A 19,731-nucleotide genomic window follows, 5' to 3' on the forward strand; every position below is an offset into this window, starting at 1 on the left:
TCACACTACTCCCTGTTGCAAAATCATTTTACCATAGAATGCTAGAGTTTTAGACTTACTTTTATGTGAGATATAATATTACAAAGAATGCTAATTTCGGGATATGCAAAGTTCTTTCTTAATTTTGATTGGGCTGCCCTACCGCCACGTGGTACAACTGGCCTATCTAAGAATCTCTGTATTACACTACTCCATGTTGCAGAATTTACTAAAGAGTATTTCATCATCCTTCAAAAAATAGAGACCGCAATGTGAAGTCATATCCGGTGGTGTAGAACTCAACTATGTTAACTACCTATAAGTGCTAGTCACATTGAGGGTAATTGGTAACGATCCAGTGACATCTTCTCACCTTAAAGAAAATCAATGTCGTCATGGAAGGCAATAAAAATGGTTGCAGAATATGAAGGCTTTTAAACACCGCATTCAAGACTATCTGTAAAATTGAGAGTGCCTTGCTGCTCTCATGTCCCAATTAGCAGTGATTATTTGGCCGGCGTACTTACAATGCGCATTGTTTTGTGGTAACTTGGCAGTCAGTCCTTCAATTCAATTACGTTAATTACTTATAAGTGCTGGTCAATTACATTGGTAGCAATCTGTGGAATATGAAGGGCTTTTTAACACCAAATTCGTGACTATTTATAAAATCAAGAGTGTCTTCGTTCTTTCATGTCCCAATTAACAGCGACTATTAAGCTGGTGGACTTACACTGTTGTTCTTTGAAAAATTTGCAGTCATTCCTTGACTTCAATAATTAAGAGTTTTTTAAAGGTAAATGTTCTCTGCTTCTGTTCCACTTACATTTGAACATAGTCGGACTATTGAGATGATTGATCATTCAACTATTACCAACCATTCACTAGTTTACTATTACTAGCAAAAAACAGAAGCAACCAAACAAACCCATTTACTGTGTACATAGTTACCTTGACGGATAAAACGGTGTCCCCCATATCATATTCTTACATAGATGGGACGTATTGTGAAAATCAATAAGTCTAATATTGTGCATTGGCATTGGCATTGGTTTTGTTTATTGATGAAAACAAAAAGAAAAACAGTGTGGCATGGATTGTCAAGTCATGGCTGCATCTTTTCTAATTCTCTACGTTTGATTCGAATTTAGGGGAAAGAGGAAACAAAGTGAGAGTAGAACCAAATGGGACGTGAGCTTTTGTCAGGGCCTCTGAGGGCTGGGATGAAATGAAAGCACTACTGAGATGATTTGATGATTTTCAATCATGAAAGTTGATCGGCTTTGCAGGTTTGGATATGTCTGTTGAAGCATGCACGGAATAAAGTTTAGAGTTTTTTTTTTGTTGGACAAAGAGTTGATGCAGCTGTGTTAAAGTCTTGATTAGTGAAATTCTCGGATACAATGGGGGAGGGGGGGAATTGAAAAGCCTTGATTATAATAAGCGGGGAAATTGAGCCTAAATTCTTAATTACAATAAGAATCTAGAAAACATTCAAAAATAATATCAGGAGTCTCTACTAAATAAATATATTTAATCAGGCACCAATTAGTAAAGAATGTTTTACTGACTACTCAATTTGCTTTGACATAACGGTGACATAATTGAAAGATAATTCGAGTACAACGAAACAGCTTTTCTATTATGTTGCCGCCGGAGGATAAATCTAAAAAAATGGAAATTAATGAAACAGTTGGAATAAATTTTATTATCTCATTATTTTTCATCTTAAAAACAACTGAGTACGAAATTAGGAACTAAACATGACTATGGCTATTGATGGAAATCTAAAACTCACTAAAAAATGTATAAATACGTTTGGTAGATTTTGTCAATTCCCTTCACAGAAATGTTTCATGGCCCCAAATAAAATTTCCTATAATCATATTTACACGGTTTTGAACTTATTTATCTCCACCGGGGCATTTTTGATATTTTGCAGGGCAGCTTTTCATTTCAATAAAAGCAAGCACACACATGTCAACCCAGTTTTGAAAAAGCTAATGAAAATGAAGGATTTTGAACTAATCAAGTGCCTGCCACATGCCAACCAAAACCTTATCTCTGGGATATGACGACAAATCCCACTTTCATTTCCCCCTGAAACCAGGATTTGAAATCCCCATTGTTCTTGGGAAAGTCCTAGTGGAGTCATTTAAGACACAGACCCTTATTTTACAAGGAAACCCAGCAAATGTTGACTTGAATGCCTTGAATTAACCCCTAAACCCTAGAAACCTCTGTTTAATTACAAGAAAGGGCACTCACTTGGTAGTGCAGCCAAGATGTCCCTTACCAATCATGCACTTCAATTTTTCTAAACTTAAATTATTAGATAGAAAAAAAAATTTGCACATATTTCCATATCCACCCCATTTGTGCCTCTCAGACTTTCAGTCCATCCCTCTCACAAGTCACAAGTATATAGAAATACCTTTAGAAAAGCACTTTCTTTTGCCTTGACATTTTTGTCTTTCCCTCTCTCACAAGTCACAAGCAATCAGACATGGTTTTTAAAAAGTAGTTCTCCCCTTCACAAGCAATCTTTGCAGGCTCAAAACAGTAATAACAGCATCCATGGCCATAAACAGAGAGCAGAAGGTGTGAAGTAGAAATCAGCACCAGTACCAGTGTACTGCTAGCTACATGATGAAAAAGACAAACTTATGGAAAATACCCCCCAAGTCCTACTGTACATAAATACCTTCAAAGTTCAAACCATTAACACCTGAAAGTTAGACGAAACTATTACCCCTCCCAAATAAAAGAACACAAAACAGTAAAAGCTAAGACAATTCATGGAACTTAGAACAGAGACTTCAATCCTCCAGCAAACTAACACTTCATCAAATGCTTAGAAGATCCGGCGGTGGCTGTTGATGGTCTTTCGTGTCTTTTGTGGTAGTTGGTGATTCCATTGCAGTAATGGCAGATTGTTGAGGGGAGTCTGTGATTGTTGTTGTGTCTCCTCCTTGCTTTGAGCCTGGTGGAATTGGAAGCTCTGTAAGAATTTGAACCACTTCTCTCATTGTGGGACGTTCCACTGCTTGTTCTTCAACGCAGAGCATTGCGACGTAAAATACGTGCATAACCTCATGTAGGGGAACAGACGGGAGTCTGGAATCAAGGATCTTGAGGACTCCTTCCTTGTTTGAATCCGTCATTTTCCGAACCCATTGGACTATATCGACTCCATCTCCAAATTCACCAACTGGTTTCTTGCCACTAACAAGTTCTAAGAGAACTACACCGAAACTATAGACGTCGCTCTTCTCATCGACCTTCAGTGTGTAAGCATACTCTGCAAAAGAAAAGAAAAGAAAAGAAAAACAAACAAACAAATATCAGATTACAATCAAAAGCCAAAAGCCATTTAAGACTTCAACGTAAAGGTTGATTTCAACTTCATATGATTTGTGAGGATTGTTTTCCAAGTTGAGGATCTTAATCATTTTGTGGAAGATGGAACTCAATAAATTCATGTACTTTCAAGGTAAAGCCTACCAACCACTATACTCTCTGTGCCAAAGCTTTGACAATGTAGGACTAAACATGTCAAAAATCAAATTTCACCACATGACAAAGAAGACTTGAAAGAAATAAATGCAGGACCCTCAGTACAAGCTATTATGGGGTAAGAAGTCAAATTTCAATCAAGAATAAGATAGTGGGAGTTGGTACATTTTTCAATAGTAACCAAGTACCAAAATCCAAAAATTCAATTCAAAGTCGGAATGAATCATCATATATATATATATATACCTGGAGCGATGTATCCATAAGAACCAGCAATGGCAGACATGCACTCGGACGTGCCGGAATCCTGAAGGAACTTGGCAAGGCCAAAATCAGCAACATGAGCCTCAAAATTGGAGTCGAGGAGAATGTTATTCGATTTCACATCTCTATGGACTATCAGAGGCGAACAGTCATGGTGAAGATAGCAAAGCCCCTTTGCAGCTTCAATAGCAATCTTGTACCTTGTATCCCAATGCAAGTGACCTCCTTTCTTGCCATGAAGAACCTCACCCAAACTCCCATTAGGCATGTACTCATAGACCAGAAGATTTGTCTCATGGTTTGAACAGAAACCCAACAATCTAACAATGTGACGGTGTCGAATTCGACCCAGAGTCTGAATCTCGGCATTGAATCCATGATCATGAGATGAGCCTCTGCTCATTGCAGGGAGTCTTTTCACAGCCACATTGTCACCACTGGGCATAGCGCCTTTGTACACAATCCCAGCACCTCCTTTGCCTATAATGTTGTCTTCCTTCAGTGAATCCAAGACATCATCAACAGTGAAATCCAAGCGCTGGAATGCAGTCAACTTCCAAGCTCTGGAATCCCTCTCTCTCTTGTACGATCGAGCTTTGATTATTGTAATAACTGCAAATATGATGGAGCAAAGTAGCAACCCGACAACAAGCAATAGCTTCAATGAAGCAGTGAATGAGCTCTTGACATGAGGCTGATGAGTGCCATTCGCAACCCCATCTTTGCAAGGAACCAAATAGGGACCACAAAGATCAGAGTTGCCCAAAAACGAAGTGTAATTGAAGTAGCTGAACTGACCAGTCCCCGGAACCAAACCCGAAAGATTGTTATACGAAAAATCCACTGAGGTTAAGCTTTGCATTGAGGAAATGGAAGATGGGATGTTCCCCACAAGATGGTTCCTCGAGAGATTGAGGTAATTCAGTATCCTCATACTGGTAACCTCTTTCGGGATCTCACCGGAGAGATCATTCCGACTGAGATCAACAAACGTCAGCAGCTTGCATTGGCTCATCTCCGGCGCAATTGGACCCGAAAACATGTTGTGGCTAAAATCAATCTTTGAAAGTTGCTGCAGGCGTCCAATCTCCGGCGGGATTCGACCCGAGAACTTGTTCCCGTCAAGGAGAAGCTTCTGGACGCCGGAGAAGTTTCCGATGGTCGGCGGCAAGGGCCCGGATAACCGATTGTTGGAGAGACTGATCTGACCGAGATCACCAGAGATTGAATCAGACTCTGGAAATGAACCGCCTAAGAAATTGTCCTGAAGCTCCACTTGGGTGAGTTTGGGCAACCCAAATAGACCTTTGGGAATCGAGCCATTTAGAAAGTTCTCACCCATTCGAATCCGACTCAGTGACTGGCAGTCTCCGAGTGACTCTGGAATAGGACCGAAGAGAAAGTTGCCGAGAGTGATGAGGGTTTGAAGATTGTTTCCTGTGCACATATCAGGAGGAAGAGCTCCTGTCAATTTGTTCGAAGACAAGTCGAGGATTTGAAGCTTCCCATTTCTGCCCAAACCCTGAGGAATAGACCCAGTGAAGTTGTTCTCCCACAGCTGCAGAACCTGGAGCTCCGGCAAGTCACCGATGAAGTCGGGAATGGCGCCGTGAAGCTGGTTCCGGAAGAGATTGAGAAGCGTCAGGTTCTTTAGCTCTGCGAAAGAGACCGGAATCTCGCCGGAGAACAAGTTGTTGGATAAGTCCATGGATTTCAAGCTTTTGAGGTAGCCCAGCTCAGACGTCAATGACCCCGAAAGCGCATTCACCTGGAGAAACAGAGTGTCCACATTTTGCAACCGACCCAGTTCCGGCGGAATCTCGCCGGATAAATTGCAGTTGGCGGCGTCGAACCGGACGAGGTCTGTCAAGTTCCCGATCTCGGCCGGTATGCCGCCGTCGTAGCTGTTGTAGTAGCCAATGTAAAGCTCCTTGAGCCTCGTCAGGTTTCCAATCTCCTTGGGGATTTTGCCGGTGATCGAGTTCCCGGAGACGGCCAAGTACTCGAGAAAAGGGAACCGGCCGTACTCCGGCGGGATCGAACCCTCGAAAAAGTTGCCACCCAAATGCAAGTGCCTGAGGTTGGTCATCTGGGTCACTGACACCGGCAATTCTCCGGTCAAGTTGTTGTTGTAGAGGTCGAGCACGCGGAGGTTTGTGAGGTTGGAGAGCTCCGGCGGGAACGTGCGGTTGAAGACGTTGTTGGAGAGGTTGAGGAGTCGGAGCCCCGAGAGGGCCGAGATCTCGGGCGGGATAGGACCCGAGAACGTGTTGTCGGCGAGAGTAAGGTTAGAGAGGTAGACAAGGTGGGCGATATCGGGGGAGAGATAGCCGGAGAGATTCAAGCCGGAAAGGTCGAGGGAGGTCACGTGACGGCGGGAGTCGCACGTGACGCCTGCCCAGGTGCAGTGGCTGGTGTTGGGGGTCCAGGAGGAGAGGCGGGAGTCGGGGTCGTCGGTGATGGAGGCCTTGAGGGAGAGGAGGGCCCGGTAGGTGGACATTGGGCGTGTGGGTGTGGGTGAGGAGAGAAAGTGGCGGAGGTGGAGGTGGAGGAGGAGGAGGAGAAGGAGGAGCCGCATTATTTTATTGTTGTTTTTGCGGTGGTTGTGTGGTGGAGGAGGAGGAGGAGGAGGTGGAGAGGAGAGGAGAGGAGAGGAGAAGGCTTGGGTACCGCAGTGTGAGAGTGACTGTGAGGTTTTGTGAGAACGAGTAATAATATAAGAGGCAGAGAGGGGGTGAGGTTGCGTGATTTAATATTGTCTTTTTTCCATTTTTATAGAAAATTTAATATATATATATATATATATATATATTAAAGATTAATTAGACAAGGGATTTTCTGAGGGGGGGCATCGCCGATTTTTGAAATAATTGATTGATCTATTTTTGGACTGTTATTGTTCTTTTATAGGAAAATCATATTGTACATTCTGTCGTAAAAAAAAAAAAAAACATTCATATTGTACTATTGTAGATGGTTCTGGAGGTGAAATGACTGATGAGTCCTTTTGGTTTTGAATTCTTTTGGTTGCACAAGTCTTGTTGGTATTGGGTACTAAGATTGATGTTTGGCTTCTCAGTTGTTCAATCGTTAAATTGAGTAAGTAGATTTCACGGTTGAAACAGATGTTTGGGATGTTTCTGTGTTAAACTCTATTATACACTGTCATGATATTTCGATGTGAAATTGAGTAAAAATAAAAATTAATTAAATCGAAAACTTAACATGTTACATGTTACAAAGCAATTTCACGTTTGTATGTGCGCTGATGTTTATAAGTGACGATTATGGTTTGTTATTTCCTAAGCATTTTTGACAGTTGCAATCATTTTTATACTAATAAATTAATTAGAAAAGTAAAAATTTGCAATCATGTTTGTATATGCTCCGATGTTTATAAGTGATAATTTGTCTTGTTTGGTTCACGGAAATAAAAATAATTCATTTGTCTTTTTTATGTTCTTTTTTCAAGAATTTTTCATTCAATGTTTGGTAATATTAGGAAAGTTGTTAAAAAGTTTGTAATTAATGTAATAAAATAATATTTTGTTAGTAATGAATGCAATGAAAGAATTAGGAAAAGTGATTTATTTGGTGTTTGGAATGAACCACTAATGGTTCCAATGTTTAAATACTTTCCAAGTTTCAATGTTTGGTAGTATTAAGAAAGTTATCAGGAAAATTGTTAAAAAGTTTTAATGTAATAAAATAATATTTTGTTAATAATAAATGGAAGGAAAGAATTAGGGAAATACTTTCCAAGTTTCTTCTTTGATTTGTTTTAGCTTCTCTTAACCTAACTTAATTAGTTCATGATTTTACGAGTGATCACGCAAGAGAACATGTTTTGTTTTGGGCACATCATACATGTTTCCATTCGTATTATCACGATATTAATACGTGTTTGCGATGTTCATGATAGAACATGGATGTTCGCTATTGTCTCAATATGTAGCCTGAAAAAGATGAACATTTTTCTTGGTTAGAAGTTGGGCCTCCTTAACTCATGCTAATTATCGCTAGCGATATATGCCTATAACCGGCATTCATTATAGGGATATGAGTATACCTTGGTATTCTAGACTAGTTGAAGATATTGTGGCTGACTCCCATAGTCGCATCACTCCCATGGGTGTAATTTGCTTTCTTAAGGAATAAAAACTTTCTGCTTTCTAAAAAAAAAAAAAAAATGAAGAAGAAGATAGAACATCTCTTTAATTTATTTTTTTTAGAGTAATAGTCAACCACTTTATTAATAATAATAATAATAATAATAATAATAATAAGAAAGATTACAATTTATAGATGTAGAAACTACATCAAAATGAAAAATAACAAAAACAATACTAGATGCAACAAGGCATCAGAAATAAAACCTCATAAGGATACTGAGAAATGCTATAAAGCATTGAATTAAGCACCAGCAGAGCCCATGCTATGTAAAACGGTACCAATAGTATGGTCAATCATACTTCCACGCAAAGAAATATGTCGAATAGAGGGTAACCTTCTACCAAGGTAACCGGCGATAGTGTGACCGACCTTGCCTACTCCACACAAATTGATATGTTGAATAGAGAGCAATCTTCTACCTAAGTGACAAGATAACCAAATCCTAAATAATATTGTAAGAGAAAAAGCCCACAATAAGTCTCCTGGATCCCAAATACGAACCCAAATAACATCAAGCCCATGCACCTCTCCCATCACAGAGGCCCAAGCCCAATTGAAAATACTTTGGGCACCCCAGCAAAAACTAGGCACACATCCAGACCACCACTTCCAACCTTGGAACCCTACGCTGGCGCCGGACTGTCGCTCCTCTTTCTCTCGGTTGGGCCGGTGTGTCTCACTTGGAGTGGAATCTCTGAACTCCCTCTGATGTCTGATCTGATCTGATCTAGAATGCAGAAACTAGAAACATAACCGGCCGCCGTTCCACCAACTGCGCTCCGCTGGGAAGCTAGGTCGAAAAACAGGCCATCTCAAGCCCCTCCCCCAGCCCCACAGTCAGAAAACCACCCTCCGTCAAAATCAACTTCAGTCAGGCTCGAATTGGCGAAGCCGCCTGACTCTTAATGCCACCCCGAACATGATGGGCAATGTAGAATCTTCTTCTTCCCCTCGAACAGATGAGCCACGCTCATAATGGATCTGAAAGAAACCACAGGCAACGGTGCGAACCACGACTTGATACAGGGCACGAGATAAGTCGTGCTCGACAGAACCGACACCGAAGACGGTACCGGAACAATACTCCATTGATGATGGAGGAAGGTACAGATAGGCCGAATGAGGCGCTCTCCTAACCCTAGCAGAGCAAGCCCTCTAGGTATTTTCCTAATGTTCATTGAACATTTTTTTAATTTGAGCAATTTTAACAGCTTTCCTATAATTTATGTATTATAAGAAAGCAAAAGTCAAAATTTTAACCTCTTTTTCTTCTCCAACTCCAATAGATTCCCTATTTTACAACAATCTTTAAAATTTCTATAATTCTTCCTCAAAATTTTAGAGATTGCTGTAAATTTAGGAATTTGATTTTCTCTTTCCTCACTATCCCTAAAATGGGAATAGTTATAGGGAATTTGTTGAAGTAAAAGAGGGTCATTTTTCCCTAAAATAGAGAAAAATCAAAATATAGGAAATCTGTTGGAGCTGCTCTAGTTGATCAAAATTTTGACTAACCAAGTGTGGACTGTCGACGTAGCATATTAATTAATTAAGTCATAAGATTAATGCAGTAAATTCTATTTAGTGGCCATGAAACAATATACTATCTCTAGAAACAGTGCATTATAAATTGTTGCAGTAGTAGTTCTCGATGAGATATCTCCATCGTTTGTGGCCATGAAACAATATACTATCTCTAGAAACAGCGCATTATAAATTGTTGCAGTAGTAGTTCTCGATGAGATATCTCCATCGTTTGATGAAATGTGAATCATGTGTATTATTTAAACTAATTAGGGTCTTAGCTTGCTAATAGAAGTACTAATTGATGGTGATAGAATCAATCATTAGCTTGATCAACTAATAAGAATTATATTTATTTTTTAAATTTGATATGTCATGTCAGTTAAGCCCTCGGATTCCTTTCAAGGAGTCGAAAACTTGAAATTAAATAATTTATGTACCATTGATCGATCCATCTGCAGTTCCTGCACTTTTCAGTTGTGTTTTTCATATTTCAAAATATGTAAATACATCGAAATATGACATACTCGATATACAAAATATAGGAACTCAACCGTGTTGATTTTAAATTTACATATATATATATATATATATATATATATATATATAAATTGATCTAAAGTTAATGATGGTTTGAAGTTTCTTTTTGGGTCTGAAATGATGGTTTGAAGTTTGATCACTAAAAGTGTCATTAAATGATCCTAAGAAAGTCACATATTTCGGTGAAATTTCAATATTTTATATATACAAAAATATTTAAAAAATTGATTATCAATCAATTGATCAAAATGAAATAATGAATATTTAAACTTCTTCGAAACTATTAAAATTCTCATAATTTTTATTTTTGATATCACTGATATTTGAGCAACATCCAAAATATGTTTAAACTAATTAGTTGTATGTACCAACACTTGCTGATATATATCGATTAAAATTTCCGTAAATCTAAAGTATCAAAAGCTACATCCAAATCAAAATTGCAAACTTTATGGATACTAGGTTGAAGATACTATAAATACTAGTATTGTACGTATAATGGTGGTGGTAAAGGACAAAATAGAAAGAAAAACATGAATAGTGTATTAAATTATTATTGTGATGATAATCTGTGATCGATGGATCCCCTTCGTACCTTTCAACTTTATCGATTAATGATAATCAGGTTGTTGGAGTTGAGTGATCCATCTGTTCCGCGGTCTGGTCTTATCGTATATTCTCCTCCCTTCAAACATGGGACCCTCTTGTTCAATCCGACGGTGGTTAAATAGTGCCACGCAGCATGTAATCTATCTATGATTTAGTTTGGGGGTCCCATTTCCCAATCCAAAAAGGCGAAAACTTACCAATCAAAGTTGAAAACCACGAACGGTGAATTTCATTTGATTGCACAGCAGATTCCTCATGTCTGTGATCCAATATGTTAGCTAGTCGCAATTCGGTGACTGTCTAATATAGTATTTAAGTATTTACACGCTAATTTTTCGTTCACCTTTTATCTTGTTCGATGTGAATTTGATACATGTTGTTGGTTTATGTTATCAGAAGTTCATATTTTTTTTTTTTAATAAAGAATTAGCGCAGCTACCCTCAAATCTTGATTAATGAAACTGCTGAATACAAACTTCATATTTTGTTATTCGAGAATTCAAGATGCTTGTCATTTAGTTGTAGGAAAGGTTCACTTGTGCCCTACAAGCTTCGTGATACAAGCATGTTAGATTCAATTATAATTTATTTGAAATTTAACTGGGACATTTATTTTGACGTTCATCTTGTGAATTAGTTCAAAATGTGGTGTAGAGTTATACTATAATGAGACTAAATATAAATTTGAATGATTTATCGTTTTGGTTACATTTTAATAATTTGTAACTTTTTTACTTTTTTTTTTTTTTTGCAAAATCTCTTGACGTTCTAAGTCTTAACAAGTAAATTCTGAAAAGATGATATATTGTATTAGACACTTAAATATGAGATGTTAGACAAGTTCATTACTTACCGTTGAAATCACTTGTGGCGCGTAAAACTTTCACTATTTACCAAGGCAAAGTTGTCTGAATTTTTTACTTTTCAGGTGGGTAAAAGAATCTTAACATAGAAAAAGAGCAAAGAAAAGATAAAATCTCAATGATTATGAGGCCCAAAAAAAATTAAAAGATAATTATACATAATTATTAAACAGTAATAATGTTGCTGGGTTGGATAAAGCTCGGTGGTCAAACCAGGTTGACTGACATGTTGGGACACGAGACATGGTGTTTTCGTTAAACCCCATCTCTCTGTCTGTACTCTGTACTACCAAAACTACTCCCCACTATTACCTTTCTACCCTTCACCTCACACCAAATTTACAGCCCCCGATCCTCTAGTACAGTCACTGCTCCACTAGCCAGCTGGTCCCAAAATGGTAAATATGGTCCCCCAGAGCAGACATTGAAGCTGCTTTGCGTTCTGTAAAAGGGCGGAGAAAATGACCTTTCAGTCCCTCCACGCCACCGAAAGCGACACCGTTATTATCCTGACTGTTATGCCCTTCAGAGCAAGTGTGTTCCCATCAGATACAGTTGGCGAGGCTAAATTAGTAATTCTAACTGCAGAAGTCCAGCCTGTAAAAAAAAACGTCTCCAGGTCTCTGGTAATTAATATTAACTCAGAGGTTGAAAAATGGGAGATTGATCTAGGTCGTATAGGGTTTATGATTGTGATCTAATTTTGGCTATGTTTCGGAGGAAGTGGGTGAAGCTGTAAATTTTGTCATCAAGAATTAAAAGCCAAGAAAATTTCAGCTGTAAAATGTGTGATCAGATGGTCTAAATTAGGATAAATGGACCACCACATGTGGTTGTTGAGCCTATTGGTAATTTTTTTTTTATGGTAAAAATGTTCAACTTGTGCCCAAATGGTGAAGTTTTGAACTCTTTACTTTCTTTCTGCTAGCTATTTTGAGCTGAAGAATTTATGATTTATGGGAAAAAGTTATCTTCTGCCCAAAATAGAGGACATCATCAAAAATAAGAGCATGCCCGAGTGGTGATATTTAGAAAGGAAAGGACCACCACATGTGGTGGTTGAACTCATTTGTCACACACGCTGTGGTATTTGGTGGATTTTTTAGAAAGAACAAACTCAAAGGGTTCTATGGTTTACTTGTGTGTCATTTTTGTCCCATTTACCTACTACGTTTTTGAAGGGCTAATTTGACCCATATATTATATGATATATGAACAATTTATCGTAATAAACAAAATATCGAAAATCATGGAAATATCGATAGTTCAAAAAAAAAAATTTTTTTGAAGAAAATATCGAATATTGATGGAAATTTTATCAAAATTTTGGATAAAAGTTGTATGATCAGTTAAAAATATACTAAAAATAACATATAGGAAATATGTTAAAATTAATATCGATGCTTGTAAAAAACAGAAATTTCGAGGATATTTTAGTCCTTGATTTATTGTCATATTTTGCAATCTTCATCCAATATTTCATTAAAAAAAAAATTATATGATGTAAAGTGCATATAACAATCTTTTTAGGTTGAATTGGTCGAGACCATGTAAAAGAGAAAAAGTGGTTCAACTAAAGACAGCCAACATAAAGAGACCCATTTGGCTTTTTAATAATATATTGATAGTTTAGATAAATCGGTGCATCGTTATAATTTAGAGAGTAATTTGGTCAATTAAAAAAGTATAACGAGTAAATCACTACATTGTTTTATAATTCACGAAATAGGCGAACGGGTAGAGAGATATCGAAAGAGTTACTCCTCAGTCTTTCAAAGTTATAGAATAACTGATCAAAATTGAAGAAACGTATTATTATTATTTTTAATCAAATCAACAACTCATATGTTACAATTAGTCTTTTATGAGTCAAAATCACGACCTCCAACTTGTGAAGGGGAGACTTATACCACTAGATCAAATGGTATTGGGCAAGAAATGTATTGCTTGAAAGTTGAAATCGATACACCTTTAAAAATTTAAATACAAAATGGTACTAATTATTTGGTAGGGGAAAAAAATACTAAAGTTTATAGGAATGCACACTGCAGATAAAGGAAGGAGTGGGCAGGAAGAGATTCGGTAGCTTTCTTTATCTAAGCTTTTTCTTTTGTCAAACCCTTTTCACTTGGAACTAGAAAGAAAACTTTGGGCTAAGCTAAAAGCCCCAAGCCCCAAGCTCTTTTATCCCAGAAAACACGTTGTATGAATCACTATTTTATGCCTTGAACTGTGTTCCTCTTGTCCCCTCACCTTTGGAAATCTGGAAAAAACCCACCAGTCCAGAAAACTGAAATTGAAAATTCCCCTTGAAAACCATAATAATCTTTAACTACTCGATCAACAACTGTATAGTAATATTTCTGGCTTTTGGTTAATGTGTAGGATCTGGTATGAGTTGGGTGCCTCAGTTTTTATAAACATCGAGCTTCTGTGTTAACTGTGTAGCCGTGTAGGGTTTGAACAAGAAGTTGAAAGTAGCTGGGATGGAATTAAGAAGATAGAGAGCTTTGGATTTAGTGGGGTGTACTTATTAGTGAACATGGGCAACCAACAAACAAAAAGAAACAAAGAACAGAGTTCCATAACAAGCATTGTATTCCAGTCTACGGTTTAGGAGAGAGCTTGATTACTTCCGAGTCATGGAGACATGCATGTTCTACTAGATTTGGTTTTTGGAGGGACCTGGGTGAGAGTCTAAGATTAAGAAAGAACTAAAGAAGAATGAACGTGGGAATTGGATAATAAGTTAATAACATGGAAATGATGATTGCGAGCACTAAAGCAGATCATCCGAGCCTGCAAAAGCTACTTTGTTTCTTGGTCTTTGATCTTTTCCCTTTTGGCATTGTGGATCAAATGTAAATAATTGCTTTGTTGAGCATAATTTGATACTAAACAAGGTATGTTTAGAACTGGAGTGGAAAGTTTCTCAGTGTGATGGAGTGCTGTGAAGAAGTTTGTGAAATTGAACACACAAAAAAAATAGCTTTATCTTCAACATCAAAATTGAAGTTGCATATTTACTCTAGATTAATTGAGCAAAAAAATGTTGCCAGGTAAAGACTAGATTCTGTTAGTTTATGAGTATTAGTTGAAGATCCACATTGTCATAAGTTTTGAAAAGCAAGTTCAAGAACATTAGTTGCATATTCACTCTATATGGTTGGATCGGCAGGATACTAGAGTAATAGTTTAACAACACACTAACATAATTCAGATTACAAAATCTCTCTACCTTTGAGGCTTTGAATTCTACAAGAACACCATGCATGCATTTGTTGCTTAATAGCTTGAATCAATCTCTATCTCCAACCCCACAAAGCACCTCACCATTAATAATCCAGTTACCCACTGCCAAAGGCATGGAAGAGACAACTATCATTTTAATGAATAAATAAAAAAAGAGATGATCGAGTTGAGTGCTCTACTGCTCTCCCAACATAATGTGACAGAAAGTGACTCAACATATTGATTAGTACTCTTCTTTACAGAGAGCCTTCAATCTCATCCAGTTAAAAATGGTGGATTATTCGTTTCGTTCCGGAATCAAACTCACTTTCGTGTCTTGGCCAATAAAAGGACAAAGCTACAAGGTATATATCTACAATTATTACCATTGTTTCTTCTCTTTTCATAAGAACAAAGCTTCCCAATTCATTTATAATTATCTTTTTCATGCCAAGACAAAACTGATATTAGTTTTCAAAAGATTTATTTATGGAACCAAATGCAATGATGTGAGGCTAATATGTTTATGAAAAAGAAGCATCTCTAGAACATACTGATCATTTGATGTGGAATGATTATACTTCATTGTCATGGGATTTTCAAATGCTTAATAACATATATGCACGCAATAAGGACTTTGGTAGCAATTCCATAATGACCAATTAATTGCAATGCACCTATACAAGAAGAAAACAACTAATTTTTGAAGTCGAAGGCATATGAAATGCATTTGAAGCCCATACCCAAAGTATATGAAGTTACAAACCCATTAAGCACTATAATAAGTATTATCTGTCTCTCAAAATATTTATAATATTGGTAGTGAATTACGAATTTGATATACCGTGGATCGTTAAGTATTTTATCCACCTGAGATAAGTGTTTTTTTCTTTCATGACTTGTAGGGAAATGAAACCACATAAGAGTAGTAGTAGTTCATTTCACCCATCTAGTGTAAAGTAATATTTTGAAAGGCTTTTGACGTCATTAATAGTGGATCGTTCATATTGTGTATGATAGCTAGATAATTGTGCATCCTCTACTAGGAGTACATACTGCCCAAAATCAAATTCCAATTGCCACCAGCAATCCTCCAAGGAATCTTTTAAACAACTGAGATTTATGAGCTGCATTGAAAATATCTGGTGTGGGCTTCCATGATGGACCTGTTTTATCTCTTAGTGAAGATACTTCCAAGCAAAACCCAAACCCAATTGGACCAATTTTGTAATGGCTTTGCGTGCCACCCACTATTTCAGGTTTATTGAGTGGCATGCTTTGTTTGCATGCCTGTCTTCATGTGTAGGAGGAGCTTCCACTACAAATTGTGACAGAATTCTTTCTGTTGTTTCTGTAAATTTGGACAGGTCTTAATCTTTAGCCTAATTTGGAGGACATGTTATCATCCCAGTTCATAAGTCACTTTCAATTCTTTCTTTCTTTTCCGTGCAATTGATCTAAATCGAATACTGGAGATTTCAGTTTACAGTCTTGACTTGTTCTGCAAGTAAATAATCTGTTACAAAACTGTAATTTTATTTATTTATTTTTTGATCGAGATCACACGGTTCCTCAAAGGCTTCCTAGGCCCAGAGACTAATCCGTGCCGAAAGATCATGTCAGAACGCTTCTTCCCCTCTGACCACCAAGAATATATTGGGATTTAACTCCAATAAGTGTCGGCAGGATTCGAACCCGGGTGTGGGAATTCCACACCTGGAGGCTCTTACCAACTCGACCACTTGTGGTGGTTAAAACTGTAATTTTATTTATAGAAAAGTTCTAAAGAAAAAGAGTGACAAGAGCTTTGGCCTTTTTCATAAGCTCAAAAGAATCGTATGCTTAAAATTCAGGTTCAGGTTGGGGTTCAGGTTGAGGATCAGAATCCTGCATTTGGGATTTAGCAGCATCCTTCATTTGTGAAGCAGCTAGATATAAAGCTCCAGTTCCTGAACCACCATGGGAATTTTCAATAACAACATTGTCCGAAAGATTATTACCAAGCATTTCCCAGACACCACTGTTAAGGTAATTTCTGAAGACTCTGTAGTGCTCGTAAAGCCCGCCTTCCACGGTCACTATACTTCTCTTGTTTTCAATTCTCCCAAGCTTCTTTATGATCCCAAGAATTCCAGCTCCAGCAAGACGAGCACCACGTTCTGCAACAATGTCACAAACCTCGGCGACAACTTCCCTCACCATTGGAGTAGAATTTTTGATCTAGGAATGATGAAGCATAAGAGTCAAGTACTTGAGTATTTTGCATATAGTTAAAGATTGAAGACTGCTTCAACTAAAGACACCTTACCCCAAAAACTTCCTCAATTTTTTCTCCGACAACTTCACGATCGTCTGATGTGTCTTGATGCATTGCAGCCATATCAGGTGAGCTAGAGGAAATGACAAGTGGAATTTTATTAGTAGGCTAGTAGCTGAATGATTCTCTCAGATCCAACATTACAGAAGTGTTTATTAAGTGCTTTCAACACACTGTTGCAGCCTTTCTGTCATTGTTTCTGTTATATTTAAGGCAGCATTTAGTAAAAATTAAGATGGTGTAAAATACTATTTTGCTTTCCATCATGAGGACCATTGTGTACACCCTCACAAATTCAATGTCATTTTGTTTTTGGCCATATCTCAGTTGCTATATTTTCTCAATTCTGGAAGACCATGTAGCTAAATCAAATACTGCATTGACATTATATTTTTTTCTTCACCTGAGTTGGTAAGGAGTCATGAGTTTTGAAGGCACAACACGTTTGCCAAATAATGCTGTTTCCTTTGCCATCTTCAGTAATACTCTTCTCACAACCTCTCCCAAATACATTCCGGAAACCAACTTCTCAAATCTCTGAGGTAAAACAGGATTAGAACAAGAGCAGAAATGTAGGTTGAGGTTGTCAATTTCGTTAAAGTGTCCTTAGAATGCAAGGGATGTCTTGCCTTACCCGGAATCCAGGATTTGAGCTTTCAGCATCTAGACAAGTATCAAAGATTGTTATTGGAAGATGAGGAGTACTGAATTCTCCCCACTGTGTGCTAATTACCTGAAAAACTAAGCAGATATACATGTTAACTCTGCTACTCTACTAACATACCATCATGTTATAATTAGAGAATCCATGGGAAAAATATTGGTAATTAGTGGATATGGAAAACAAAAATTAGTAATGCAAGGCTTAGAATTTTGCATGTATGACTTCTTATTCTCATCTCTGCTATATAGAAGTGTCATAGTCACTAACCATCTCGCCTAACTTAGGCGACGGACCATGCCACTGCAGAGCTGCATCTGCAGGCTCTACATAAGCAGCATCTGTACCCATCCCTAGAGTAACCGCGGCCACACTTTCTCTGTTATAGTATCTGCCTCCAGCCAAAGTCCCTACAGTATCATCAACCTGTTCAACATGATTAGTAATATAGCTGGATCAATTTGTTGCAGTGAAATCATGCAACACCTGGAAGTCATGCACATCAAACCAAAAGAGTTGCTTACCATTGCATAAACACTCAATTTTACTCCACGTTCCTCCAGAGCTCTATTGAAGTCACTCACCAACTTCTTTCCCAGCTTCTCATCCGTAAACATATAAACTTTAGGAAAGTTCTCGTTGTTGCATGAAGTGTAAAACTAGAGAAAAGGGGCAATTGTAGATAAACTCACTGTGCTATCCGCCTCGAAACTCTTCCATGTGATGGCGGTTCCAGAAGTGGCCACAGCTTGGTCCACTGGACATGACATTATAAAACCCAGCTTGTTGTACTTGGCTGGTGCATCCTTTTTTTCACTATTTGGATGTGCTTCAACAAACTTCCCCAGCTCCACAGCAATAAAATCAAACAATTCCTAACAAACCAGAAGAGTTTAAATGCAATTTTGTATGCTGAATTGAAGCCTACAGTACACATTTCTTTTATCATATACAAGTTTTAGAGTGCAAGAGGCATCTTATTGAGTAAAGACCAATGCATATATAACAAATCCATGCTTGACAAAGCGAATCTTGGGTCCTTAGAAATAGGATATAACTGTATAGATTCAAATTAATGACTCATTTTGGGTTTGAAAGGACCAGAGTAAGCCAAACTGAGCGCTGAAAAGCTCAAAGTTGTATATAAGGCAACTTTGAGCCTCCAAATTCTCAGAGCTCTTAACTTTATGGTTCACCTCGGACCCTAGAAATCTCTGATACAACCCTATGCACGTGCTGAGATCTCGACTATCTCAATTCTGGGACTGCCATCAATATCTCAATTTTCACTACCATATAAACTTTAAAACTTCAAGTGAAGGTAGTTGTGTCATTTCAAACCCAAAATGAGTCGTTTCTCTCACAAGCCTTATTGGTATGTAGTTTTTCTTATCATTAAGGATACTCAAATAAAACTTATACCTTCGTACTACCAGTACCATCCAAGAGATTAGTCGGAATGTGAATCTCCTCCCTATGAAAATCAGAAATGGGATCATTCTTCCCTCGAAGATTTGCACACAAGAGCAAGAAGTTCGTCCGCCGCAAATTCACCCCATAATAGATTCCTTCCTCATCTCTGCCACCACATCAATAACTCAAAATTTAATATCTTACGTACATAAATTAACTACTAAAACCAAATTTGAGCTAGCCTAGCAAGTTCTCAAGAGATCGAGAGAGATCATACGAATTAAGTACCCAGATGGGAGTGAAGCAACATAGGAAACCAGCATATTGAGACTTGTGTGAGTTCCATTGGAAGCAATGAGGGAACTTCGCATGTCGGCGACGAAAGCATTTGCCACCTGCCATAGCTTTGGCACTGGAGTGGCGCAATCTCTGGCGAATTTGCGTAGAATTTTCTGCGTTTCTTTCCATTGGTTCTCTCTCGAGCGTTTCCTCTGCCTCACTAAGGCAGCTATGGCTGTTATTGCAGCGGCTGCGGTCAATGCTGCTGCTGCCACCACCTCCTTCCTCATTTTGTCAATCTGAGCAGTGTGTGATCAGAATGATGAAGAAGCTCTGCATTTCCTCCGTCTGTTTTGTCTTGT

The 19,731-nt window shown here is 38.0% G+C and overlaps 2 protein-coding genes across 3 annotated transcripts; both read right to left on the bottom strand.

Moving 5' to 3' along the window:
- Positions 1-2,557: 2,557 nt before the first annotated feature.
- On the bottom strand, positions 2,558-6,430 carry LOC133722555 (leucine-rich repeat receptor-like serine/threonine-protein kinase BAM1). Its single transcript, XM_062149443.1, has 2 exons — positions 3,742-6,430; positions 2,558-3,280 (listed from the first exon to the last, which is right to left on the bottom strand). Exons 1-2 carry the CDS (start codon positions 6,335-6,337, stop codon positions 2,826-2,828), a joined length of 3,051 nt encoding a protein of 1,016 aa, XP_062005427.1. The 5' UTR covers positions 6,338-6,430; the 3' UTR covers positions 2,558-2,825.
- A 10,017-nt stretch (positions 6,431-16,447) lies between these two features.
- LOC133727490 (probable hexokinase-like 2 protein) lies at positions 16,448-19,731 on the bottom strand. 2 transcript variants are annotated; one of them, XM_062155078.1, is made up of 9 exons: positions 19,379-19,731; positions 19,100-19,256; positions 18,370-18,552; positions 18,202-18,276; positions 17,948-18,103; positions 17,651-17,749; positions 17,420-17,553; positions 17,008-17,089; positions 16,448-16,919 (listed from the first exon to the last, which is right to left on the bottom strand). In XM_062155078.1, exons 1-9 carry the CDS (start codon positions 19,657-19,659, stop codon positions 16,542-16,544), a joined length of 1,545 nt encoding a protein of 514 aa, XP_062011062.1. In that variant the 5' UTR covers positions 19,660-19,731; the 3' UTR covers positions 16,448-16,541. The 2 variants fall into 2 exon arrangements, with proteins under 2 accessions (XP_062011062.1, XP_062011063.1); XM_062155079.1 differs by having other exon boundaries at positions 19,368-19,695.

The sequence above is a fragment of the Rosa rugosa genome, chromosome 1 (genome assembly GCF_958449725.1).
Source record: "Rosa rugosa chromosome 1, drRosRugo1.1, whole genome shotgun sequence".
Taxonomy (NCBI): Eukaryota; Viridiplantae; Streptophyta; class Magnoliopsida; order Rosales; family Rosaceae; genus Rosa; species Rosa rugosa.

Bases quoted from the DNA above. Each gene is read 5' to 3' on its own strand.
- LOC133722555 (XM_062149443.1), bottom strand. From the start codon at position 6,337: ATGCGGCTCCTCCTTCTCCTCCTCCTCCTCCACCTCCACCTCCGCCAC. The intron at 3,281-3,741 runs GTATATATATAT...TTTCTTTTGCAG, and splicing joins TTATGGATACATCGCTCCAG to AGTATGCTTACACACTGAAG.
- LOC133727490 (XM_062155078.1), bottom strand. From the start codon at position 19,659: ATGAGGAAGGAGGTGGTGGCAGCAGCAGCATTGACCGCAGCCGCTGCA. The intron at 18,553-19,099 runs GTATAAGTTTTA...CTGGTTTGTTAG, and splicing joins ATGGTACTGGTAGTACGAAG to GAATTGTTTGATTTTATTGC. The intron at 18,104-18,201 runs GTAAGCAACTCT...CATGTTGAACAG, and splicing joins AATTGAGTGTTTATGCAATG to GTTGATGATACTGTAGGGAC.